At 48.8% G+C, this 27,410-nt stretch overlaps 1 protein-coding gene across 3 annotated transcripts in view; it reads right to left on the reverse strand.

Moving 5' to 3' along the window:
* Positions 1-9,742: 9,742 nt before the first annotated feature.
* HK2 (hexokinase 2) overlaps positions 9,743-27,410 on the reverse strand; it is a 31,162-nt gene continuing 13,494 nt past the window's right edge. For 2 of the 3 annotated variants that reach the window (XM_032229809.1, XM_032229808.1), the window contains exons 3-18: positions 25,382-25,530; positions 24,421-24,540; positions 23,269-23,364; positions 22,517-22,616; positions 21,837-22,020; positions 21,275-21,430; positions 19,968-20,201; positions 19,039-19,343; positions 18,150-18,298; positions 17,521-17,640; positions 16,587-16,682; positions 16,005-16,104; positions 14,588-14,771; positions 14,086-14,241; positions 12,333-12,566; positions 9,743-11,647 (exon numbers count right to left, since the gene is read on the reverse strand). In XM_032229809.1, coding sequence (XP_032085700.1) covers positions 11,503-11,647; positions 12,333-12,566; positions 14,086-14,241; positions 14,588-14,771; positions 16,005-16,104; positions 16,587-16,682; positions 17,521-17,640; positions 18,150-18,298; positions 19,039-19,343; positions 19,968-20,201; positions 21,275-21,430; positions 21,837-22,020; positions 22,517-22,616; positions 23,269-23,364; positions 24,421-24,540; positions 25,382-25,530 — 2,528 coding nt within the window. In that variant the 3' untranslated portion in view covers positions 9,743-11,502. Of the gene's footprint in view, positions 11,648-12,332; positions 12,567-14,085; positions 14,242-14,583; positions 14,772-16,004; positions 16,105-16,586; positions 16,683-17,520; positions 17,641-18,149; positions 18,299-19,038; positions 19,344-19,967; positions 20,202-21,274; positions 21,431-21,836; positions 22,021-22,516; positions 22,617-23,268; positions 23,365-24,420; positions 24,541-25,381; positions 25,531-27,410 lie in introns of those variants that run through there. The other variant, XM_032229810.1, reaches the window with a different exon arrangement.

The raw sequence follows: 27,410 nt of genomic DNA on the forward strand, positions 1-27,410 counted from the left end.
AGGCCCTCCCTCGGGGAGCTGCCAACCGGCATTGTCCGGTCGACGGCACCCGGAGGAGGCCCAACCTGTGTGATCTTATTGGTCATTGGGAGGTAAATGGCAGGAGGTGGTCTCTCAGGTAGCCAGGTCCGATACCATGTAGGGCTTTAAAAGTAACGACTAGCACCTTGAAGCGAGTCTGGAGACCAATAGGAAGCCAGTGCAGCTCGCGGAGGATACCAATATTGCTCACGCGGCTGCATTCTGGACCAGCTGTAGTCTTCAGACACTCTTCAGGGGCAGCCCCATGTAGAGCGTGTTACAGTAATCCAGTCTTGAGGTGACGAGGGCATGAGTGACTATTCGAAGTGCCTCCCGATCCAGATAGGGCCGCAACTGGTGCACCAGGCGAACCTGGGCAAAGGCCCCCCTGGTCACAGCCGACAAACGGTGTTCTAACGTCAGCTGTGGGTCCAGGAGGACACCCAGACTGCGAGCCCTCTCCGAGGGGTGAATAATTTCACCCCCCAGGTTAAGAGGTGGAATATCAGGACCGTCCTTGGGAGGCAATATCAATAGCCACTCGGTCTTGTCTGGATTGAGTGCAAGCTTGTTCGCTCCCATCCAGACCCTGACAGCCTCCAGGCATTGGCACATCACTTCAACTGCTTCACTGAGTTGGCACAGGGCGGACAGATACAGTTGTGTATCGTCCGCGTATTGGTGATATTTAATCCCGTGCCGGCGTATGATCTCACCCAGCGGCTTCATGTAGATGTTAAATAGGAGCTGGGACAGGACCGAGCCCTGAGGCACCCCATACTTTAGGGGCCTAGGGGTTGACCTCTGTCCTCCAACCAACACCGACTGCGACCTGTCCGAAAAGTAGGAGGAGAACCACCGTAGGACGGTGCCTCCCACTCCCACCTCCCGTAACCATCGCAGAAGGATACCATGGTCGATGGTATCAAAGGCCGCTGAGAGGTCAAGAAGCGCTAGGATAGAGGAATGACCTCTATCCCTGGCTCGCCAGAGATCATCGGTCAGCGCGACCAAAGCAGTTTCAGTGCCGTAACCAGGCCTGAAACCCGACTGAAAGGGATCCAGATAATCCATTTCATCCAAGGTCCATCGGAGTTGAAAGGCCACCACCTTCTCAACAACCTTCCCCATGAATGGGAGTTTGGAGACTGGACGATAGTTGTTCAAAATGGCTGGATCCAGGAAAAGTTTCTTGAGGAGGAGTCTCACCACCGCATCCTTTAAGGGGTGTGGGAAGGATCCCTCCCGAAGAGAGGTGTTAATAATCCCCTGGAGCCAACCACGCGTCACCTCTCTGCTGACCAAGACCAGCCAGGAGGGACATGGGTCCAGTAAACAGGTGGAGGCACTCACTGCTCCCATGGCCTTGTCCACTTCCTCAGGAGCGACAAGTTGAAACTCGCTCCATAAAATCTGATCAGGACCTTCCCCCGGCACCTCGGCTGGTACCATCCAAGTGGAGTTCAGGTCCGTCCGAATCCGAGCGATTTTATCCGACAGAAACTGGGAAAATTCCTCAGCTCTACCCTGTAGAGGTTTGTCCGCATCCCTCCCTTTCAAGAGGGAGCGGGCTATCCTAAACAGGGCGGCTGGGCGCGATTCTGCGGATGCAATAAGAGCGGAAAAATACACACATTTTGCTGCCCGTCTTGCCACTAGATAAGTCCTAACAAAGGCTCTTAATTGTGTTCGGTCGGATTCAGAGTTACTAGCCCTCCATCGTCGCTCTAGGCGTCTCTTTTGGCGCTTCATCTCCCGGAGTTCCTCGGTGAACCAAGGTGCCCTCCTGGATCCACTACCGCGGAGAGGCCGTAAAGGCATGATCCAGTTTAGAGCCTCCGCCGCCACTATATTCCAAGCAGCGACTAAGGACTCTGCCGGACTGCGGGCCAGAGATTCAGGTATCTCCCCAAGTGCCGTCTGAAATCCCGTAGGGTCCATCAGGCGCCTGGGACGGAACCACCAAATCGGTTCCACCTCCCTACAGTGGGGGATTGGTTTCCGGAAGTCAAGCCTCACCAGGAAGTGATCTGACCATGACAGGGGCAAGATTTTAATGCCCCTCAACCCACGATCACATCTCCACTGCCCCGAAAGAAACACGAGGTCGAGCGTGTGACCCACTGTATGAGTCGGACCTTGAATTACTTGGGTCAAGTCCATGGCTATCATGGAAGCCATGAACTCCCATGCTCCGTCAGAGCATTCGCCGAGTCCAAAACTTGAGAGAAAACTCTTATAAGATGTTTTATAGATGGCATTTAGATCCTAAAAAATTGGCTTCTATGTTTCCGAATTTACAACCTAAATGCTGGAGATGTGATTGTGTGGACACTACATATTTTCACATATGGTAGACTTGCAAAAAGGTTAAAGCATTTTGGATAAAAATATGATGGATTATGCAAAATGTTCTTTAAAAAGGGATAAAGTTTGCCCTCAGTTATTTTTGTTAGGTATAATTACTGATTGTACAGTTGTAGAGATTAATTTGATTTTGCACTTAATAATGGCAGCTAGATTGTTGGTGGCGCAATACTGGAAGAAGGAAGATTTGTCTACTATTCAAGAATGGACATTGGAAGTAACAAACCTAGCCGAGATGGCCAAAATATCTGCATATCTTAAGGACCATTCAAACGAGAGATACAAACTGGAGTGGAAAAGATGGATTGACTATACTCAAAATAAATATGGGACTAAGAAATTCCAGATAGCTTATGATTAGAGACCAGGAATTATAAATTGTCTAGAGCTAGTCTAGCAAGGAGGAGCTAAAGCTCAATTGAAAGATGTTATTAACTATCTTTTTTGGGTTTTTTTTCATGTGTATTTTAGATTGTTTTTGTTAAAGATTTATACCCTGTATTGGTTCTGGAAAGTCGGGGGGGGGTGTAAGGTTGGGGGAGGTTTGGGGGGGAGGGTGGGGGGAGGGAAGTAAATATTTGTAAAAGTTTGTTTTTTAAAATTCTCATTAAAAAAAAAGAACTGCTTCCCCAACACCATGGCTGCAGCAGGGCCCCCAACCTACCTGGGTTCCTTGCCCCCTGCCAGCCTGGTGGACTGGAGCTGTGCTGTCAGGCTGGGCCCTGATGGCCAAAGAAAAGGGAGGGAGCCCGACTCTTCCACCACCAGTAGCAGAATAGCCCGGTAACCAGTGGCTGCCAGACCAGTGCTAGTAAGCCCACTCCCCCCACCCCATAAAAATACAGCTGAAAAGTAAAGCTTGTCTGCCATCAGCCTGACCTGTCGAGGTGGAACTAAATCAAGATCTAGAAGATGATCGCTGCCGCCAGGAGGCCAGCACAGCCTTGCTCTGCTCTTTCCCCACAACCTCTGAGGGTCCAGGCTTGGCATGCGGGGTGCAGAGCGGCAGCCTTTTCGGCTTCCCCTCTGTGCCTTGCAGCTGGTCCCAAGCGCAGCTGTGTGGTGAGCCCAGGTTTGCAGCTGCAGCTGCAGCTGCCTGCTGTTGCAACACCCCCATGATGCCAGCCTGAGCCCTCGGAAAGCAATGACACCACTCTAAAAAATGGGAGTTCCTTTTAGACTTGAGCAGGCAGGGCATTCAAGAGTTTGGTGGGCTCTGCTTCCTACTAGTCTCCTCTCGGGAGCCCCAGAGAACCAGTCTGCCATCTTCTACATTGCAGCTCATCTAATGAGCCTTATCTGCTCGCCCATAAATTTATGATGCTGTTACTTATTTATAGCAGTAGACTTATATACCGCTTCATAGGCCTTTCAGGCCTCTCTAAGCGGTTTACAGAGAGTCAGCATATTGCCCCCAACAATCTGGGTCCTCATTTTACCCACCTCGGAAGGATGGAAGGCTGAGTCAACCCTGAGCCGGTGAGATTTGAACCGCTGACCTGCTGATCTAGCAGTAGCCTGCAGTGCTGCATTTAACCACTGCGCCACCTTGGCTCTTACTTATTATTGTTACTTATTTAAAATAAGAATGTGCCATCCATCATGAAAAACACCTCCAGGTGGTGTACAACATTGAAGTATCTTTTTAATAATAGAGAATATAATAAACCATCCATTAGAAAAAGAACATGAAAGAAACAGTGACCAAGAGTCGTAGAGCCATACCACTCAGAGACACTCATTGCCAAGGAAGACACGACGGTGTCTGTCAGAAATTCCCTGCAGCCTTTTTGTTATTCTTACCATCCTTGTCTGTCTGTGTTGCAGAGGATCAAAGTCTTGTTAAAAAGAGGCCTCTATTCCTTCCTCTCATGCAATGGTCCTTTGACCTGGACCTGGATCCTACATACTTAGACTTCCAGACCTTAAAACTGGAAGGGGACCACGAGACCATCCAGTCCAACCCCCTTCTCAGCATAGGAATCCAAGTTCAAGCATGACCCTCCAGCCTTCGCTGGAACACCTCCTCCAGTGAAGGGAAGAAGAACTGCCAGAAAGCGGTTGGGATCTCACTTTCTCCCTCAAATCCATTATTTCATACCCTGCTTGGAGGTTCCAACAAGATGCCCCTGAGGTCAGACTTTTTCCTGAGGTCGGGAAACTGAGGTTTGCAAGGGCCCATCGGATATCCACTTCATAGAGTTATGAGTTTTGGTTCTTCGCTTTTTTTAAAAATTGCATTTTGTTTAAACCTAATTTATGTAGCGCTATTTGCACTTCATTCAATTTCATTCAACTTTGTTTTTCCCCTATAAACCAGATTCTGAATATTTTAATATAATTTTATTGATTTTCAAAAAAAAATGAGATTAAAAGATAAATGAGCAACAATATTCTGTAAGCCAGCCAGAGTTCCTTTTCTATTGTTCAGATTCAAAGTCTTATTTCTTATCATTCAAAATCATATTATAACCAATAAGATTCAGTTCAGTGGTGAGAAAAATATAGGCAAGAAAAACCAAATACAGGAATAGAACAGGCTAAACAGCAGTAATTGTGAGAGAGATCTAAGATTCCTAGTCAGTGGATCACTGCTTAAGTAGAAGCCAGCAGTGCGTTGCAGCCACCAAGAAAGCCAATGCAGTCCTAGGCTGCATCCACAGAGGGATAGTATCAAGATTCATAGGAAGTGATAATATTGCTCTTTCCATCCCAGAGTTTTGAAGGAGCTGGCAGATCTCAGAAACATTAAATCATATCTTTCAAAGTTCTTGGAGCATCAGGTAATTTCTAGAGGACTGGAAAAGCGCTGATGTGGTTCCCATCTTCAAAAAAAGGAGGGGGAAACAGATCCAAGAAACTACAGACTAATCAGCATGACATCAATACCTGGGAAGATCTTGGAAAAGATAAATGTGGGATAAGCAGCATCCCCACTACATGAATTTGTGACTGGCCGACAAACCATACTCAATGTGTAGTCATTAATCACGTGAAGTATTAATACCGCTTTATAAAGTCATAATAAAGCCACACTTAGAACACTGCAGCCAGTTTTGGTCACCATATTATAAAAAATATATTGAGTCTCTGGAAAGAGTGCAGAAAAGAGCACAACAATGATTAGGGGCTGGAGACTAAAACATACTGTATGAAGAATGGTTGCAGGAATTGGGTACATCTAATCTGGTGAAAATAAGGGACTAGGGGAGACATGATGACAGTCTTCCAGTATTTGAGGGGCTGTCCCAAAGAAATGGGGGTCAACCTATTATCCAAAGCACCAGAAGTAAAGAAACAATGTATAGAAACTAATCAAGGAGAGAAGCAACCTAGAGCTAAGGAGAAACTTCCTGACAGTGAGAACAACTAATCATTGCTTGCCTTCAGAAGTTGTGGGTGCTCCATCACTGGAGATTTTTAAGAAGAGGCTGGACAGTCATTTGTCTGAAATGGTATAGATTCCCTGCCTGAGCAGGGGGGTGAATTAGAAGACCTAATCCAACCCCCTCCAAGGTCCCTTCCAGCTCTATTCTGTTACTCTGATAATTGCTTATCTCAATGACTCACCTGACAGTAGTAGGATTCAGTATGCGTTTGCTGCTGTGACATGAGGCAGAACTAAAATAGGACCTGTCACTTCTGAGGAGCTGCCTTTCAGCTAAGAGAAGGTTCTCCGGGTGGCATTTTCACTGCCGTTGCCACTTCAGATGCAATGTGGGAGAAAGCGCCCCTCCCGCCAGCTGCCTTGCTCAGCATCTCCCAAGAAGCTGTACAGCAAAATGACATTCATCTGCTTGGACAGCTTCTAAAAGCAGCTCTTGCTAATGTGGAAATGAGACTCCCACTCAGCAGAGTTCACGTTTTCTCTGCTGGGGAAGGGGAGGGGGCAAAAGTGGGAGGGAAAGGGAGCCATTCTTGGATCCATGTCAAATGTTGGGGATACATTGAATGCGTGTTAGCAGCAGGTTCCAGTCAGAGCCTGCCCGAGGGTAGAAGAAAATCTCTCATAGAAATACGCAACGTCAAATATACAGCTCGCTTCTTTAAAGCACAACAGCTAATGCGATCAAAAGGAGGGTGCAGAATCCCCGCACAAGGCAGGCAGGCATGCTTCTGAGATGCCACCCGCAGTCACAGATTGCTGCTTTGCACAGCGGAATGGGTGGTTCTGAGGACGATCACATTCCCCCCCTCTCCAATGGCCACCAGGGGCCACTGAGGAGGGAGGAGGAGGAGGGAGCGGTAGCAGTTCTAGGACACCCTCAATTCCAATAGTCCCCTGGTCTTTTCTGCCTGACAGACGACTACATTCCCCCTCTGCCCATAGACCCTCGGCCTTACAGAAGGAACCCCCATTGGGTGTTGGCCCAGAGAGGAGGCCCAAGAGGAGAGCCCAGCCTAGAGCAGAGGCTACAAGCCTTGGGGATGAGTTCCGGAGGGGTTCAACTCCCATGTTCTTGAAGAGCCGAATCGGTTTAGAAAAGAAACCGACTGCTCCACAGCCAGTTGCAGCCGCGGACAGCAGCCCCAGGTTTCAGGCAGAGCTACCAGTGGCCACCTGGTTGAATCTCACCCTGGTTTCTCCTCCGGAGCTGGATTCCAGAATAGTTTGTCAGGGTTATTGTGGGGGGAGGGAGGTTGCTGGGCAAGGACTGCCTCAGAGACTCAGGGGCAACTGGCCAGGATTTGGCTAGCCAGCATTCCTCAGCAACTGTTCTGGAACAGCCTGGCCAAAGGATGTGAAAGCGCCACTGCGCCACCCAGTGCTCAAAGAGGTCAGTTTCCACCCAGGATGTTGGCAGAAGTGTGACATCTATTTAGCAACGGGAGGTGTTGATGGTGGCATAAACCCCAGACACTTCAAGCATTGCCAGGCCCTGGGATCTTCTGCTCCGCTTATTCCTCTTCTTTGAGCTTTTTCCAAAATCTCAGCATCTTTTTTGTAACGTGACGACCAAAACTGGATGCAGGATTCCAGATGTGGCCAAAGCTTCAAAAATAGTACCAATACTTCATGGGATTTTGATTCTATGCCTGTTTATACAATCAAGGATTGTATTGGCATTTTTGGCTGCTGCCGCCCATGGCTGGCTCGTCTTTAAGGGATCGGCCACCTGGACTCCAAGGTTCCCCTCACATGAGAAGGAAGTTGTCTCCACAGTGGAATAAGGAGCCCTCGGAGACACACACACACCTTTGCATGTGTATATGTAGTTCTTTATAGATTTTTTTCTATACTTTATTATTTGTAGTTTGCGTTTTTGTTTCTAATTCTAATCTTTAATAAAAATTATATATATATATTTTAGAGAGACAATTTTGATGGTGCTACTTTTTGTGCCCCTCCCCTTTTCAACCCTACCCCTCACTATGCCCATTTCCAACACACAGCCGGTTTTTATGATTTGATTGATTGATTGATTGATTTGATCAATCAATTTTGATTGATTTGATTTATTTCATTTATATGCCGCCCTTTTCCCCGAAGGGGACTCAGGGCGGCTCACAATTCGGTCAGGGAAGGAGATAAAACAGGACAGGAGATACAGACAGGAGATAAAAAGACGAACATAACAATACACAATTTAAAAACACACAACAACCATACCATTCGAGGAGGGGGGCAAAAGCTCTTTAGCCCCAGGCCTGTCGGAACAGCCAGGTTTTAAGGGCTTTGCGGAAGGCCTGGAGGGTGGTGAGGGTTCGAATCTCCACGGGGAGCTCGTTCCAGAGGGTCGGAGCAGCCACAGAGAAGGCCCTCCTCCAGGTAGTCGCCAGTCGGCATTGGCCGGCGGATGGAATTCGGAGGAGGCCTAATCTGTGGGATCTGATCGGTCTATTGGAGGCAATTGGCAGCAGGCGGTCTCTCAAGTACCCAGGTCCAATACCATGAAGGGCTTTATAAGTGACGACTAGCGCCTTGAAGCGTATCCGAAGACCAATAGGCAGCCAGTGCAGCTCGCGGAGGATAGGTGTTACGTGGGTGAACCGAGGTACACCCACGATAGCTCGCGCGGCTGCATTCTGGACAAGCTGAAGTCTCCGAATGCTCTTCAAGGGCTGCCCCATGTAGAGCACGTTGCAGTAGTCCAGTCTAGAGGTCACAAGGGCACGAGTGACTGTTGTGAGGGCCTCCCGGTTCAGGTAGGGACGCAACTGGTGCACCAGGCGAACCTGGGCAAATGCCCCCCTGGTCACAGCTGACAGGTGGTGTTCGAAAGTCAGCTGTGGGTCCAGGAGGACTCCCAAATTGCGAACCCTGTCTGAGGGGCGTACTGTTTGACCCCCCCCCAGCCTGAGAGATGGAAAACTTGGCCAATTAGTAGGAGGGAAACACACCAGCCACTCGGTCTTATCCGGATTGAGTACAAGCTTGTTAACCCCCATCCAGGCCCTAACAGCCTTGAGGCACTGGCACATCACGTCAACCGCTTCACTGAGTTGGCACGGGGCGGACAGATACAACTGTGTATCGTCCGCATATTGGTGGTATTTTATTCCGTGTCGTCGAGTGATCTCACCCAGCGGCTTCATGTAGATATTAAACAGGAGGGGGGACAGGACCGAACCCTGCGGCACCCCATAATTCAGGGGCCTAGGGGTCGATCTCTGCCCTCCGACCAACACCGACTGCGACCTGTCCGAGAGGTAAGAGGAGAACCACCGTAGAAAAGTGCCTCCCATCCCCACCTCCCGCAGTCGGCACAGAAGGATACCATGGTCGATAGTATTGAAGGCCGCTGAGAGGTCAAGGAGCACTAGGACGGAGGCATAACCTCCATCCCTGGCTCTCCAGAGATCATCGGTCAGCGCGACCAAAGCGGTTTCCATGCTGTAGCCAGGCCTAAATCCCGACTGGAAGGGATCTGGATTTGCTAATCATTTTACTTCACTGCTTCTCCTCACCCCACCCCCAATGCCTGCCACAGCCCCCACCTCCAATTGCCTGGCCAGGCTTTCTTGGGCTCCATGGAAGAGCTGGAGGAGCCACAGCCGGGTGCTGGTCTGAAAGCCACCCCTAGCAGGGGGCCCAGGAGAGCAGCTCACTCGAGACCCTTCATGCACAAGGCAGACAGACAGACTCAGAGTTCCCACTCAAGACTGAAAACCTGACTATACTGTTTGAACTGTCCTGTCTCTTTCTTTGTTTAGGAGTCTCAAGTGACTAATAAATAATAATTCTAAATAACACAAAAGCAATAACATAAAATTGTGAGAATCAGAAGCCTACTATTACGTCCCAGCTCAGGGCTCTGCCAAAGGATTCACCCACCACCATTACTATTACTGCCTTCCCAAGGCTGCCCTGGGGCCTCCCTGCAACCCACCTTCTGATGGCAGCAAACCCAAGTCTGACAAAAGAGGTTTTATTTCTAAGTCTTTTTTTCAAGTTAACAATCTTATTAAGCAAAAGGTGCTGTTCTCTAAACCCAGCACACTACTAAGAAAATACAAAGTATTTCTACATTCTCGACAATCTCATGAATGTAAATTCCATAGAAAAATACATATATAGGGAATTACTTTCTCTGTAATTACAGTAGATCAAATATTGTTTTCAATCATTTCAGCAGAGAGGTATTATTTGCAGTAAAGTCTCCACAAAAAGGTTTGGCATTAGATTATTCCTTTTGTTTTCCCTTGTATAAAAATAGATAAACTTAATATTTGTCCCATCACAAATTTTCATTTGGTCTTTTCCACACAAGATGATTGGAACGGTTCCTCTTTATTGCAAGATTGAAGCTTTCCTAAAATAGTCAATCATTTCAAATGCTTAAAAGAGGAATAGGAGTGTATTTTTAAATAGAATATTTTCTTGAACATTTCCATTTCAGTTAACCAAGCCATAAATATAAATACATACATAGAGAGATAAAAAATAGAATAATTTCTCTTCAAAATGACCACCAAAATTGTACTGGGTGTCCCAAGCAAAGTCTGACTCTGGTGAAACAGGTCTTCCGCCGTAAAGAGAGGTTTTGGGTCGTTGGCTCTTTGCCACTCGTGGTCTCTGAGGAAAGCAGCAGCGTTGTTTCCCTCTTCGCAACTGCCCATCCCGTCCCTGGATTCAGAACTGGAAGGGGAGCTTGTCATCTGCAGGAGGCCATGGAAGGGCAAGAGGGGACTCTGCCATCCCAGCTGCCCGCCTGGCTTTTCGGAGGCTGCTTCCCTGCAGTGGCCTCTCTCGGAGGCCCACGGTTCACGTCTGGAGGGGGCTTTCTCCTCCTCCTCCCCCTTCGCCCTCAAAACTTCAAAATGCACTTCAGCTTCCCCAAGAAAGAGGTGAGGAAGAGGCTTCCCTCCCCCCACCCCCAAAGAACCAGGGATGGGGAGAGAGGGGTGGGGGTTGCAGCCCCAAACCTGGCAGAGATGAAAACTCAAGAAAGAAGCTGATTCAGAAAGAAGCTGCAAACTAAGGTGCTGGCTTATAAGTTGTGAGGGAAAATAAAAGCGGAGCTCCTCAAGGGCCCAGGGAGCGTCTCCCTCCCTCCCTCCCAGATGGGGCCACACGTTCCTTTGCCAGCTTTGGGGTGGAAGGAGCCTTCAGAGTGACTGGGGGGAGGGGGATTTGTTTGCAGCAGAAAGTGGCATCCAGGCCACAGGCAGCCCATGTGCTGGATGGCATGGCAGCTTCCCAGAGGAAGATCAACAGGCAGCCTCTTGGGGCCCTGGGATGTCCCAGCCTCTGCTCCCCCAAAAGCTCCCCCTAAGCTTTTCTCAAAAGTCATGATTGGAGAACCTCCCAGCTCTCCTCACACTGATGCTTGTTATCCTACTACAAATGTTGAAGTCACAGTATAAGCAGATTCCCTGCCTTCAGTAGAAAAGGCTGTGGTTCTGCTATGCTATGCTCTACTCTGGACGTGGCTCTGGATGTTAGACAGCCACAGGGGGATCAGAGGTGGCTGAAGGACACCAAACAGCTCTTAGAGGTCAACTGGAAGAAGAAGCCCGTATTCTACAGGAGGGCTTGCTATCTATGTGCAAAGAGGCCTGGGTGGGCTCTATCAGGAGCAATTTTGGAAGACACAAGGATTCTACCCGGAATGGTCTGGAGACCTGGCAGGGAGGAAGTGGTGGCCCCATCTGCGTATTTGGGGGCCCTTCTCAATGCTGTCCAACCTCCCGCAACCGGCATGCCACTGCAGCGATAAGGGCCGCCCCCTTCCCGCTGCCGTCCTCAGACTGGAGGAAGGACACCTCGCACTTGGGCGAAAGTTGCTTGACGGTTTCCTGCATCACCTTGGAGAAGCTGCAGAGAGAGCAGAAAGGAAGAGGAGGTCATCTGGCTTTCTCTCCCCCCCCTCCCCCCCCCCCGTTGGGCCTTTTTTTGCTTTCATTTTTCTTTCTTGGCCTTGCAAAAAAAATGCCAGCAGTCCTCCACTTTGAACTGTTTCTACAAATCACTTCTGGGTCTGCTTTAGAGATGTCTCCCCAAATATCTGAGAAAACAGAGATTCAGTAATCTCTTGTTATGGCAAATCACGTGCAATCACACTGCAGAACGACACAACACCAGGTTACACTGCGCAGGACCAAGCTTCCAAAGAGATGAAGGATGCCTCCGTGCAAACGGCGGAAGGTGCTGGGGCCAACTGGTGCAGCAGAAAGCCACCTTCTGCCCCCCACCCCGCCTTCTACCTTCCACCTCATGCAGTTCTTGTCTTAGGCCAGCGTTGCTCATCTTTGGCAACTTTAAGAAGCTTTAACTCCCAGGATTCCCTCACTAGTATTCTGAGAACTGAAGTCTGCAGGTGCTGGCTGGGAAATTGGTCAATGCATCTTAAAGATGCCAAGTGTGAGAAATGCAGCTGTAGAGCACCAAACCTCCCTCCCTCCCTCCCTCCCTCCCTCCCTCTCTCTCTCTCTCTCTCACACACACACACACACACACACACACACACACAAACACACACACACCAAGCAAAGGGACCTACTGTGGATGCAGTTTGTAGAGGGTGCCATCCACACCAACGGTGACCTTAAGGGAGTCCAAATGTCGGTTCTCTCGGATCTTGTCTACCACCGCGGCCACTCCTGCCCCACAGAGCTGAGCGGCACGTCGAGCGATCACAGTGCACACCTCCTTCACAATGATGCTGTCGTCACAGGTGCTCTTCAGACCAAGGTCCTGGAGGATGTGACGGACCTGAAGCAGCGCCAGGCAATCACTGGGGGCACAAGATGGGGCACAGAGGTTTAGGAATTGGATGGGGAGAAGGAGAGGCGAGTCTTGCCCATCCTGCTGGAAAGCCAGAACGAGGACTTTGGTGGAGATGTGCAGGAGTCATCACCTAGAGATTAGACAACCATGTGTCTGAAGAGGTATAGGCAGGGTTTCCTGCCTAAGCAGGGGGTGGACTAGAAGACCTCCAAGGTCCCCTCCAACTCTGTTATTCTATTTTATAACCTGGACAGGTAAGAAGAGGCTGAATACACTTTCAGTTCCATTCAGTGAGAGAACATCTGGAAGGGGCTCAAACAGCTCCCTGATCCATAGGAATGGAAGAAGCGAGAAATGGCCCAGCACAAGCAGACTTGCAAAAGTGGTTTTGGTTTTCCTGTTCTGGCCTGCCTGGGCTCAGGCTCCCATCGTCATTCTGACACAAAACAACCCCTGGGTTCAGAAGGACCCTCTCTTGCCCTGGCTTCAACTCTCAGCTTGTGGCCAAAATGGAGCCCAATGGAAATTCCAAGGGTGACCAAGATGAGCGCAATCTTAGGTCACTTCACAGTTTCGAAAGTTGGAGGGGGGGCGAAAGAAAGGGTTATGGAGGGTCAAAGAGGTACATTGGGTTTCTATTTTGGGGGGTATTGTCGACAAGAGGAATGGCTGTGTTTAATGTTTAATGTTATATGGCCCGGGTTATGCACAGTATATGTGTGACTGTACGAAAATGAAATGGAAAATAAAAACACATTTACAGGAAAAAAAAAATCCAATCACAGTTTCCAATTCACTGATGATGAACCTGAAAGCTCTGCATCTCAGCAGCCACTAAGGATATTGCATTGCCCATCCACCTGCCTTTCTTTCAAAGAACTGCTCTGACCTTCCACCTGGTCAATGACTTATTTCCACAGGAAATAATCCATTTGATGCTCTGGTAAAACATGTGTGTGTGTGATGCGTATATCTACGATATATATGTGCACTTATCTTTTTGTGTGTTTGCTTTACACTAAGAATATATAGCAGAAAAAAAATCACTGCCTTTTCCACCTCATGTTGGAAGAAAATAGCAATAAGTATCATGCGTGTTCATTGCATGATTCAAATACTACATAACATAAAGAGAAGGGGGGAAAATACCCTTAGCTCTGCTACAATTCTACTCCAACTTTAGGACAGAATACAACTGCTCCCATGGAAATACTGCACCAACCTTCTCCAACTTGGCTGGGTCAGATGTTATGGGATTTGTAGTCCTAGAAACTACCTGGTGATTGGGAAAGGCTGTAGAAGGGTAAGTAAACCTGGCCACTAGGAGGCAGCAGTCCTTCTGAAGGAAGCAGCTCACCCATCCTTTTGCTCATCCCATAATAAATAAGAATTTTGCCCCTCCAGGGGAGCCCAAGGAAAATCCAAGAAGGGGAAGAGGCCACCAGCCATTTCCGCCACACTCTTCTCTGCTTGTGGCCAGTGGAGATTCTGGGCCCAGATCCCGATCAGGTCTGACTGGCTCTCACCTCTCAATTTGAGACAGGAACTTGGTCTTAAAGATCCCTTTGGTTTTTAGCCGTTCAGAGATTCTCCCACGGAAGAGAAGTCCTTTCTTGGTGAAATCAATCAGGATATTGCGGACAATTTCTCCCAGGTACATCCCACTGATCATCTTCTCAAATCTGAAATGTTGGGAGGGAGAATGAGCTTGTGAATGCTGAAGGACACCAACTCGCATGTTAAACTTCGGTTAATAAAACCTCATTACTGCTCAACACGTAAGGCTCAACTAAATAAACCACATTATAGCTTAGAATAGGACCCTGTTTGCATCATGCGCTCTGACAGTGGCTGCCCCCCCCCCCCAAATGTGGAACCAACCAATCCTGTTTCAGTAGAATATAGACATCTTGTGGGAATCTAGCAAGGAAGGTCCAGGTAGATCAGGGAGAGTGGATCCCCTCCCTCATGCACTTCTTTGTGTGCCTGCTAAGCCTGGAGGAAAATAATGGCCCCAAGCTCACCCACCGTTGCTTCCCAGGGTTGAGGGAGTTCTCATCCACGGTGGCATCAAACTCTGTCCAGAGGTAATCCAGACAGCCGTTGTCCCCAAAGGCCCCCCACTCCATATTGACACACATCCTGCCTTGGTCCCCAGCCACCAGCTCCACGTTCCTCAGCTCCTCCATGTAGCAGGCATTGGTGCCAGTTCCTGGAAAAGCAACAGGAGAGAATCTCAGAGGCCAAAGGAACAGCTGCTGCTTTAGGACAAAGAGGTAGAAGGTAGAAAAGGTGACATGGACCATATGGCCAAATGTGCCAATGTGGCAGGGAATGCCCAGGTGCGAGGCTCCGTCACCAAGAAGAACTCCTATCCCTCCAAGCGTCAACTGCAGAGGTAGATCAGCTCAGCAAGAAGCCAAGCCCTTGCCCTCAGATGCCATGAACAGACAAGCTGCAAAGACCAGGAGCAGCTTCCCCAAGACACACGTTGCGCAAACTCTGGGTTAACTGGCATAGGATCTAATACAGGATCTCGAAAGCCGGACTATATTTCCCCTCCACTCCCCCTTATGCCAAAAGTAACAAAAGGGTAGCTTTTCTTTTGTTCACACGCCTCTGTTTTCCTAGGCTAACCTCAGGTTCTATTAATAGGTGCCACATATTTTATATAAGGTCATCTCTGTACCAGAGGTGGGTTGCAAATCCCGGGGCTACTGGCTCACTCATGCTCACAATGCTTCTGTACATGCAGAGAAGTGTCCAGGCTGGTGGGCAGAGCCTCCCTGCGCCACCACCACCATTTTGCCTGATCTGGGCCGAACTGGGAGCAACCCACATCTGCTCTGTAGTCCTTTTTATAGGGCCACCAAGCAGCTTCAGAGAATTCCAGAAGGAGGAACTACTTAATACATTTTGTATTTTATGAAATATATTCCATTTTGAAATATTAACCCATTTGTGTTTCTTTACACTGGTATGGTTTTCTCTTGTTGTATGAAGCACATGACACATCCTAATCACACAGTTGAGGGTCTACAGTTCCTGGGAGGAAGGGAAAAATGAGGACAGGAGACTCCAAGGGGAGCATCTTCAGCCCAGCCTTCAGCGGGCAACGACTCCAGCAAGTTTAGAATTCAGAGAGTTGGATTTTGTTCTATTGTTTGATATATTCATTTGATTCTCCCTAAATGAGATGGCTCTGAAGCCTACGAACCCCTGGATCCAGGACCCAGAGCGGGGCTGAGCATGACCGCCAACCAGAGAAGAGCTCAGCCTCTCACCCACAGCCACTTTCATCCAAACGGAAGGACAAAATGGATCTCCATCTGGTTGGCTTCCTTCATGAAGAAGGTGCCCATGGACGATGTTCTTGGTATGGAAGAGGGCAGAATCCCCTCCCTCAATTAAATCACTGCTTTAACAACCAAAATTTGGTACTTACCAACAATGAGCCCCACTTCACAAAAAGGGTCTTCATACCCACAACTCATCATGGTGCCCACTGTATCATTCACCAAAGCTGCCACATCTAGTTCACACTCCTAAGGAGAATAAAGAAAAAGGGAGTCCGGAAGCTTTGAAGAAGAGACTGGACAGCCACTTGTCAGAAATGACTGAGTAGGGGGCTGGACTAGATGTCCTATAAGGTCCCTTCCAATTCTGAAATTCTATGAAGGAACATGAAACTACCCTGATGTAAAAAGGAATTAGAAATCAAAATTAGTCAACCACATGAAGAATATTCCAAATATCACTCCTTTGGTTTTGTTTCTTTCCAAAATGGATCAATTTTGATCAAATGGATCTAAGAGAGCGTGCATAAGCGCACCAGAGTGCCTCCCCTCCTTGTCCTACTGTCCCCGTTTATATGTAGTCTTTTTATGTGTTTATGGCTATGTTTTGCTTATTTATGTCCATTTATGTGTGCCATTTTTTTCATGTTTCATACTTGTTTCCTTGTACTTGTTGACAAATAAATAAATAAATAAATTTTGTGATTGGAAAGACCCATCTGGAGATGTACCTTTCTTCTGAGGATAGCTTCCTTCAGTAGCCCCACAACGTCTTCTCCTTCGCAGCCAGAAGCGCTGAAGCCCTTGGTCCATTGCAGGAGAATGCCCTGAGAGGGAGAGGGGGGGGGAAGAGAGAGAGGGAGAGTGGGAGAGGGAGAGAAATAAGGAGGAAAGGAACACAGAAATCAGTTCCCATCTCGAGATCATCTACCAACAACTTTATCTGCCTGGCCTCAGGTTAGGCTCAAATCTACCCAGCTGACTTTTAAGCTGCTCTAAACAGCTGCAACTGTAATAAGCAACCAAACTGGGCGTGTTTCCAGCTGCTGCATCCAGAGGCTTCCCTGCTTGACTCAGCAGAGCTCCTGCACTGGCCAAAGGAGGCAGCCCATCCACACATGCAAAGTCTCTCCTCTGGGTAATCCAGGTGTTTGGAAAGACGTAATACACAAGGTGGATGGAAAACATCCCTGCTCAGGGCCGGATCTCCCTCCTTGCTCCCGTCCCTCAGAAATCCAAGGCTTGCCTAAGACTGATCTATGGCCAGTTGACCAGACTGCCTTGGCTGGCTGGGCTAATGCTATCCTGAAATCCAACCAAAGAGCAGCCCCAGCCCCACCCTGCCCCCTTCTCAACAGGCTCCTTCCCTGCTGGTTTTAGGAAAATTATGGAGAAAGGCTTCTTCCAACAGCCCTCAGGACTTTGGGTTCTCCTTCCCTCGGGCAACTGGGGGGGCCAGGGAGGTATCTGAATCAATTAACTATCTAACCTTCCTGGTCCTTTCTTGACCAATTCTAATGATCTTATTGATACTTTTTGCTTTCATTGCCTTTTAACCCAACTTAATACCTTGGGCTGCCTGGTCCTGTTTCGTCATTGGAGCTGCCCACAAGCAACACACAGACACACACACACACACTTTGGAAGCAGCAGGGGAAGACGTACCTCATCCAGTCTCTTTTGCTGACAAGGGAAGGAGAAGGTAAATCCCAAGGGAAGCGAAGCCCCCTTCATCCCCATGTACTCCAGGAAGTCCGAAATGCAACTGACGATGTGATCGAAGAGCTGCCAGGAGAAACAAGGGGCAGAGCTGAGAGTTGCAGCTTTTTTGGCAGCAGCTTCTGCAGACAGCTGGCTCACTGAATTACTCACTAGGACTCCAAGATCCCCCTCAAAGTTACTGCTCTTGAACCAGGTTTCACCTAATCTGTAGCTGTAGCTTTGGCTTTTCTTGTCTATGTGCAAAATCTTTCTCACCACTGAACTTCATCCAATCATGTGGCCACAGGTAAGATGCTTTATAACCCTCTGCAAGAGTCAGGAGTGCTTTATCGATCGTAAAGCACCCTCCAAGGCCATCGTAATTTCCAACATTGCTTAAACCAAAGATCAAGAACTATTTGCTTGATTTTGGCAATGCCTCCCAGAGCGACCCCTGGCAGTAGACTGCTTCTCCTAGTGCCTCCCAGCCCTTCCAGAGACCCTGAAGCCAAGATGCTTTGAGCTGCCAGGGAGGCCCCTCTGGACTTCTTCATCTGTTGAAACCCCCTCCCACTCTTCCAAGGATCCCATACTTCCTCTCCTGTGCCCTGCATAACATCTTCTGAAATTGTGTAGATCTTGTTGTGCATCTCCACGCTGCGCCGCATCCCATTTCGTATGCGCACCAGAAGCACCCGGAAGTTGGTGCCGCCCAGGTCCAAGGCCAGGAAGTCTCCTTTTTCTGAAACCAAAATCCAGGTCCTTTTACAACCATCATTGCTCCACCCAGACATTCCAAAACATCAGGAGAACTCCTAAGCCTCGTTCTGCAAAGCCCAAAAGTTGCCACAACGGTGGGAGGTGGAGGAGGAGACCCATGGCATCCTTAGATGTTGGTCTCCACGACGGCCTCCAGATGCACCGACAGCAGCACCTTGCAAAACTCTAAAAGAGGATGGCACTTGGGGCTGCTGCTGGGAATGAGACCTGGAAGGCACCTGTGTAGGCGGTGTACTTTGTTCCAGGTCATGCGCAAAACCATTCAGAGGGCAAGCGAGAAAACTCCCTCCCTCCCGTCGGAAGGGCCACTAAGGGGCTCCAGTAGAGGCCAACACAGGTTGGCCTCTGCCCCAGCGATGCTTTGAGGGAACAAATAAAATCTGTTCCAAGGACACAGTCCACAAGGAAATCTCTGGCAAGAGCAGATATCCAGGAAGCCACGATGAGAGAGAGGAAGCAGCTTCAGTTCTTCAAACTTATCCAACAGGGTCACAGCATTCCGATAGCTGTGTAGGCTAAACCTGGCTTGGGTGGGGTTTTTTTTTTGTGATTTGTTACATGGGCACCTGGAGGAATCAGGAGCATCACGGTCTCATCATGGAAGTTAGGTGTGTCCTGCCATTTGCATCACTCACAAGCGGGCTATGGGATCCTGGCCATACCTCCCCCCTGCTCCAGCGGGGCTCCCCGGGGCCTCCTTACCCGTCCCATCCGGAGTGGCACACACATAGGTGGGCAGCATCTTCACGGTGGCCTCGGTGTGCGTCTTCTGGGCAAGGCCCAGCTCCATCTCTCGCTGCATCCTCCTCTTCACCTCCAGCAGCTGCTGCTGGCTGAGCCGGAGAGGGTGGAGGATCTTCTGGCGGGCCTTATGCTGGGCAGCCAGCCGATACGCCACTGCCGTCACCATGGCGGCTCCCTTGCCACTGCCATCTTCTGACCGGACGAATCGGATTTCATGGCCAGACAGGAGGTGACGTACCACTTTGTGAAGGCGGCGGGCAAAACTGTGCGGGAGAAAGATGGAGAAGAGGGTTGTTGCAGCACTCCCTGCCGAAGCCTCCCCTTGCCACGGGCTGGAGCAAAAGGGGAGATTTGACTTGGAGGGCGCCGTGAAGGCAGCTGCTGCTCAGGGAGACCCTTTCCAGTCTTGCACACTCAGGTTTAAAAGCAGACGGCCGCCTCTCTAAAACAGCCTCTCTAACGGGAATGTCAGCTGCCCCCCAATGCAGACCAGAACAGCCCTGCAAACATCTGCCTTCTGGCTGCCACTTCTCTCCCAGGGCATCTTGGAGGGCACCAGGATCAGGGTGAGGATGGTGACGCTCCACTGTGGTCTCTGAGCTCACCCGAGATTGTGAGATATGGATATGACACCCATACCGTTCATTTCTGCCTGTAATTACATGGGTCACTTTGGCCCTCCAAACTCAGTAAGTGAGCCAAGGAACTACAGAGTCCAGGACAGGAGGAGAAAAAGGAAAGGAAGGAAGGAATTTGGCTTGCTCCTTCAACAATACCCTCTCCCTCTGGACCTCAAATGGAGTCCCCAGCGAGGATGCTGCCTAGCTACGACCCGCTACCTTCACCCACTCGGAGTCTCCCCAGCTGGGTCTCCAGGGCCCACTTACTGGGGGTGCTTTTTGTAGACAGTGCCATCGACCCCGACGGTGGTGCGCAGCCAGTTGACCCCCCTGTTCTCCTTCAGGCGCTGGAGCACGGCGGCCAGAGCAGCCCCGCAGAGGCTGGCTGAACGGGTGGAGACAATCTCGCAGACTCGCTGGGTGGCCACGCACTCCTCGTGGGAAGGCTCCAGGCCCAGCTGCTGCAGGATGGTGCGGGCTTTTGAGATGCCTTCTTTCTCCCTGAGAGGTTAGAGAAGGAACCGGGCTAAGTCCTGGCCAGCCCAAAAGGCCTCTCCCTGGCACGCTGCATGCCTCCGTCTCTACCCAAATCCTCTCTGGGATGGCCAAATCCTGCAGCCCCCCTCCACCCCTTGATCTATCCTTCATGACATTTTCAGCCCTGCTCGGCTGCAATGCTAGACAGACACCGGTCGGGATGAATGGGGGATTCCTGCCCTAAGTAGGGATGAGCTGCAGGGTCCTTCCTAACCCTCCTTTGGCGCCCATGGAAGGGCCATCCATCTGCACTTCCTTCCAGCCACAGCTCCTTGGCATGTGAGGCTCAGGGAGCCCAGGGGATTCCTACCCATCTAGTTATTTGCCTGGAGGTGGGCTTCTATCCCGGCCTTCATTTAGGAATTCCAGGAAAGCTTACACAACACTCCTATTGCTTTGTTTTCCCCACAACAACCCTGTGAAGTAGGCCAGCCTGGGGAGGAACCATTGGCTTAATCCCCAGGGACCTTCAGGGCCTTAGCTCACCCCCTAAGCTCTGTGTGCCTGCTCTGTCTGGCCGGGCCAAGGTCCAAACCTGCCGAAGACACGCAGGAGACCAAGCCGACAGGACGAATCCAAGGCTGCCTTCCATGCAGATCACCATTAAAATGCTGCTAGAAGAAAACCAGTGAGATAACAGCAGACCAGCCTCCTAACTAATATATTCTTATTTCATATCCTAAATAAGATATTTCACTGAGTGTTGCATCTCATGACTTGTGAAGACTTATGATCATGATTGATCACTTGCTGTTTGTTGTGTATGTACACTGACAGCTTCTGCACCGGAGACAAATTCCTTGTGTGTCCAATCCCACTTGGCCAATAAAGACTATTCTTTCTCTTCCATACAAGAATCTCTCTCTTTGGATGGGGGGCGGTTGGTTGCCCTCAGGGTCTACAGCCAGGATGCTCAATGGTCTGGGCCTCATTTCCAGGCATTCCTGGGGTCAGCCAAGGACGTGCTTGCCTCGGCTCCTCCCTGTCTGATGGGTTCTTGGAGGACAAAGGGCTCCTGGCCCTGACCCGCCACTCACTTTTCGATGGCAGAGACGTATCTGGTCTCAAAGCAGCCTTTCTTCCTCAGATTGTCGGGGACCTTCCCGTTGAAGAGCAGCTTCTCCTTGGCCATCTTCACCAGGATGAGCCTGACCAGCTCTCCCATGTAGAGGCCGCTGATCATCTTCTCAAACCTGCCATGAGAGAGGGAAGGAGCACAATCAGCCTCAAAGAGATTGGCAGGTTTCAGATGGCGGATCGCTCAGCATGTCACACATGGTGGAGCCCACTGGCCAGGCACAGAGAATCTGTGTGTAAATCATCATCTCCAGGGAAATGCAGTGAGAATCATCTTTCATAAAAACAGATGTTCCCATCCCATCCTAAAGAGTTCCAGGAAGGTGCAATCATACATTTGATCTCCCAAGTTCCTTTTAATCACTGAGGGCCGCAGAAGGGAAACGGACCCTCCGTTTCAGCCTTGTAAGTCCATCTTGGGCCTGGAAAAGCTCACAAGGCCTGAACTGCCTGGCCTCCTCAGACTGGAGGAGCCCCACATCTGGGAACACCTTCTGGCTGGGGCCAAGACCTTCCACTTACAGCTGCTTGCCAGGATTCAGGGAGCCCATGTCAATCCCTTGGTCAAACTCTGTCCGGATGTCCTTGAGGGATCCATCATCTCCGAAAGCTCCCCACTCCATGTTGATGCACATGCGGCCCTCGTCGCCCTCCACTGTCTCTATGTGGCGCATCTCCTCCATGTAGCAAGCATTTGACCCAGTTCCTATGGGGGAGAAGGCAAGTCGGAAGCCAAGAGGACTTCAGGGCCAGAGCGACGGGCAACAGAAAAGCTCTTGTCATAAAGCAGATGCCCGGAGCTGAGCAGATGAAGTCTAAGGGGGATTTGTTTATTACTTAGCATATAGCAAATACATGAACCTATAGTAGTTCAAATGTTAATGTCCAGTCCAGCCAGCCATTCAAGGACAGGGTGGTCTATGTTGCAAAAATCAGACACTGGGCTGGTAGAAGCTCTTGATGGACATTCGGACACATGTGGTGGATCTTTTGTCGAGAAGCACCAGTCACACTGATGGGTAGAGACAAGACCCCACTTAAACCAGGAGTCCTGGCAGACACCATGTGGGGTACGAATCTAAGGGGGAGGGAGCCTCTAATGGGGCCAAAATTGGTTTCTGCTTCTCGACTGGCACAGGCTTTCCACAGAAGTGGGAAAGGGGATCTGCTTGGCCTCCTTATGCCTAAATAGACTCCCTTACCAATAATAAGTCCAACTTCACAGTTCTGGTCGTCATAGCCACAGGTCATCATTGTCCCAACGGTGTCATTCACCACAGCTACAACGTCAATTTCAAAGTCCTGTAACGCAGGAATTGGGAAAAGGAAGCGCTGAGTGAGAGCTACACAATCCAGTTGCCACCCAGGGCTCCTCCCAGGCCTTGGAAGCAGGAGCAGCACAAGATGGAGCAGGCCAGTGGGGCCCAGTTGGCTTTGTGCTGGGACTTAATGGTAAAGCAGCAAAGTTCTGGAGATCAAGGAGTCCATGGCAGATGCTGTGGAAGGACCCTGCTCTCCTTCTCTCCGTGCAATAGCTGCCTTCCCTTCCAGCCACTCCCAGGGGACTTTCCTTGCATGAAGCACAGGGCAGGTGCCGATGCCGCTGCGGCTGCTGCTGCAAAGAGAGCTCCTGGCCACCCCCACATGCAGGCGATGCCAGGCCCCTTGCGGGCCTAAGCCACCTCGCAATCTCTGCGCAAACGGCAGAAAGCTGGAAGGGTTGGAGTGAATGTGTCGTTTCTTCATGGTGCACACAGAAACATTTTTGAGCTGGCTGTTATCACGGCATGAAGGGGTTTTGCACTCTTTTCCAAACAATTTTAAAGAAAACAGCATGCCCACTGACCACCTATGGGAGGATTCCAGAAGGCCCCGTGACCCTGCTAACAGATCCCCAGGGAAATCTAGGGCCTCTCTAGAATCTCAAGCTGGAGAAAGATCGGACTTTAATTACCCCTCGCTTCTTTATAGCTGTCCGTAGAAGCGAAACCACGTCCTTCCCTTCCACACCACTGCACTTGAATCCTTTGGTCCACGTATCCAAGATGCTCTGATTGAGAAAAGGGTAAAAGTGACAAGGAATTCCCCTTAACGTGACAGGGGCTCTGCTCCCCGTGTCCAAGAACAATCTGCTCTGACAAGATACCCCCATCCGAGAAGTGCTGACTTCAATTCCCAGAACGGCTCAGCCTGTACAGGTGCTATGGAGAAATCTTCCCCGAGGAAGTTGAAGTCCATGTATCTGGAGGAGGAGTTGTTATTTAAACCATGGTTTAAACCATGACTGAATGTTTCTGGTGGGCATTTGGGAGTCTTTATTAAATATTTCTTTTTTATTTTAATTCTGCTGAATATCACCCAGACTCTGTAGATTGGAGCAGAATAAAAAAAATGTGAGAAAAAAATTGTTCCCACTTTCAAGTGGGACTTCATTTGGCTGCAGTCTCTCCATCCCTCCTCCTGCGCCCCTTTCTGCCAGCACCCAAGTGGAATAAAGTGCAGCAAAGCCCAGCATCTCCAAGGGGCTGAATGCCAAGCGGCGATTTTCCTCCCTTTCCTGCACATTCCAAAGGCCCCAGGAGCCCTTGGGCCCTTCCCAGCACTCCTCCATTACGCTGTTTCAGCTCTACGCTCTGCCTCTCTTGGGGCCACAGCAGCCCAAGGGAAGTGCGGTCTGATCAGCCTGGTGTATTGCACGGCTCCCACAGATCCCTGGCACAACCCATCACCCGGCGGTGGAAGACAAGACTGATTGGGGAGCTCCGGTGAGGGGCCATGCCCACCTCAGTCCCAACCAGCCATAAGGACTCCCTCCCCCCATATCACCCACTTCTTCCCCCCACCCCAACTGGGCCTCTGATGTAAGAGGTGCTCCGGCATAATTGATTTTATACACCAGGCAGATGCTCTGAATGTGCCTCAAAGGAGGAAGCCCAACTGTGATGTCAGGACTAGCTATGGACAGATGAAGCCCCTCTCATTCACAGACTGGGCACGAGGGGACCCGGCAGGAAACGAGGCTGCCAGAGGATCTCTGGGCCAGAGCTGGACACATGTGGGAGAAGGTCTAACACATTTGTGTCTCAGAAACATAAATCTCACTTACTTCGTCCAGTTTGGTCTGGTGGCAGGGAAAGGAGAAGGTAAAGCCCAGGGGCAGCTTCCTGTCCTTTATTTGCAGCTGCTCCATGAAGTTAGCCAAACAGTCAGCAATGTAGTCAAAGAGCTGAAAAGGTAGAAATGCAACTTTAGAAAATCCAACCACCCAATGGTTTGGGTTTGCCAAAGCCTTTACTCCAATCTATGTAGAGCAAAGGCATCACAACCAGATCAAAATCAAAAGGCAAGTGACATTTATGTGCTGCCTCCAATACCAGAGACATGAGCTGTATCCCAAAAAAAATCTACAGCTAGAAGAGAATATTTGTAGCTCAGGGTTGAAATGAGGGCTCCTTGGTGCTCTCCGAGCTTGACTGTTTTCTTGCAGACATTTCATACCAAACTAGGTAACATCATCAGTGCTAGAAGGGAGTAGGGCTTGCTCTAACCTACTCCCTTCTGGCACTGATGACATTACTCAGTTTGGTCATGAAAATGTTTTAAGGCCAATCTCTGGATTCACCCCAACCCAGTTACCCTGTTTGCAACCAAAGGAAACCCACCAGCCTTCTTCTCCCTTAGACACAGTTCATATTTGCAATCAAGCTTTCTCAGATCTTGATTTAGACATCATTCCACTAAATATTATTGGCTTTTCAGTTTTGATCTGTACTGCTCTGTAAGTATCATTGTATTGTTTAACTTTTCTATGGCCTTCAATACACTATAAAGATTTACAATGTACATTAAATAAATAAAAGTGGAATTACATGTTTTGAAATGGGGAAATTTACAGATACTCAAAGGAAACAAGAATTGTTTTTGGACCAGAAAAACATAAAGAGTAAAGAGTATATCATTACATTTCCCATAGAATCCAGAGGTTCTCTGCCCCAGTAGCACATCAGCTGGACTAGGACGTAGAGAATTCCAAAATCGGAGAGTCAGAGAAAAACTACAGTACTCACCTGCATCCCACTGCCTCTCATCAGTTCTTCCGGAATATCATAGATCTGATTTTCCATCTCAACTTTCTTGCTGCCGTTATCTGCCACTTTGACTCTTAGCACCCGGAAATTTGTTCCACCAAGATCCAATGCTAAGAAGTCCCCTTCCTCTGTTGGAAGATGGGGTGGAGAGAGAGATGGAGCCCATTTCATTCATGTATGCAAGCAGGATTCAAAAAACCAAGGAGCTCTGAGCTCTCTAGAGATACACATTTGCTTGCCAATCCTCAGGGAAACCTGCAACTAACCATCTCGGCCTGTAGCTCACCACCATGAAGAGGAACGTCCAGGAGCTTCAGCTTTTTCCAGGTTGAAGAATACACTGGTTGAGCTATGGGCCCCTGGGCACACTGGCAACAAAGGAGCAGGATCTTGCCCAGGGGAGATGCCCAGAGTATCACTCTTGATGCTTCTACCAAGGCTAATGATCACTGCTCAACAAATACTTTCTGGCATGTGGACAAGCATGGCCCTCAGCACAAAAAATAATACACCTCACCTAGGCATATAAGGGTATAATAAATCATACAAGACTCAAGTCTCCACAATGGCTGTCAAGTTGGTGAAAACTACTTCAGAAACATACTACAGCTTCTTACCCTAGAAAGGGGGGTATTACAACTAAAACCCTTAGATGTATTAAAAGAGGAAAAGGTAATTCAAACATGGTTCCAGTATGGGCAGTTACAGGCCAGGTGGAAAACAGATCAAAAAATTGGTTTCATGCAAGTTAAGGATAATCTATTTAAACAAATAAGAGATCAAAGTTTAATACATATAAAGAGGATATATAATGTATTAGTACAGATGGATTCCGAAACAGAATTAGTTAAAGATTGTATGATAAAGTGGGCTCAAAACCAATAATGTTGGACACATGGGAAAGAATCTGGGTAAGAAATGTGAAATTTACACAAGCCCAAAACCTGAGAGAAAATTTTTACAAGATGTTCTATAGATGGCATTTAGATCCTAAAAAGTTGGCTTCTATGTATTCGAATTTACAACCCAAATGTTGGAGATGTGGTTCTCTCGATGCTACATATTTCCATATATGGTGGACTTGTCAAAAGGTTAAGGCATTTTGGATAAAAATATGGTGGATTATACAAAATATTCTTAAAAAAAGGATAAAGTTTACTCCTCAGTTATTTTTGTTAGGTATAATTACTGACTGTACAGCGGTAGAGATTAACTTGATTTTGCACTTAATAACAGCAGCAAGTTTGTTGGTGGCGCAATACTGGAAGAAGGAAGACTTGCCTACAATCCAAGAATGGACATTGAAAGTCACAAATTTAGCCGAGATGGTTAAAATATCTGCATATCTTAAAGACCACTCAAATGAGAGATATAAACGAGACTGGAAAAAATAGATTGATTATATACAAAATAAATATGGGACTAAGAAATTCCAGATAGCCTATGCTTAAGATCAGGAATGATTTAAATTGTTTAAAGTTAGTTTAGCAAGGAGGAGCTAAGTTCAATGTAAAGATGTTATTAATTTCTCATTCCTTTTTTCCCCCCAATATATCTTAGACTGTGTTTGTTAAAAATCTATACCGTGTACGGGTTCTGGGAAGCCGGGGGGGGGGGGGGTGGTAGGTTGTGGGGGGGGAGGGGGGGATATATATCAGGTTAGATGAGATGTGTTAGATTTCAATGTAATTTGACACCACATGTATGTTTCTTTTTTGTTTTTCTCTCTTTATTTTATATTCTTACTACTATTACTATTATTACTTTTTCTTTAAAAATAGGATAGGCTAAGCATATTGACATGTAGCGGAAATACACCAAGGAGAGGAGGAGTGGGAAAGAAGATGGGCAGAGAGGGATGGGAGAGAGGGGGGGGAGATGAGAAGGATGGGGGGGAGTGGATTGTGGAGAGAGGAGTGATAGAGGGGGAGGGGAAGTAGAGTAGAGGGGGATGATGGAAGGAAGATAGAAAGTTGGAGGGTGGTAGAAGAAAGAGGTGTATGGACAG

Source organism: Thamnophis elegans, chromosome 13 (genome assembly GCF_009769535.1).
Source record: "Thamnophis elegans isolate rThaEle1 chromosome 13, rThaEle1.pri, whole genome shotgun sequence".
Lineage (NCBI taxonomy): Eukaryota > Metazoa > Chordata > Lepidosauria > Squamata > Colubridae > Thamnophis > Thamnophis elegans.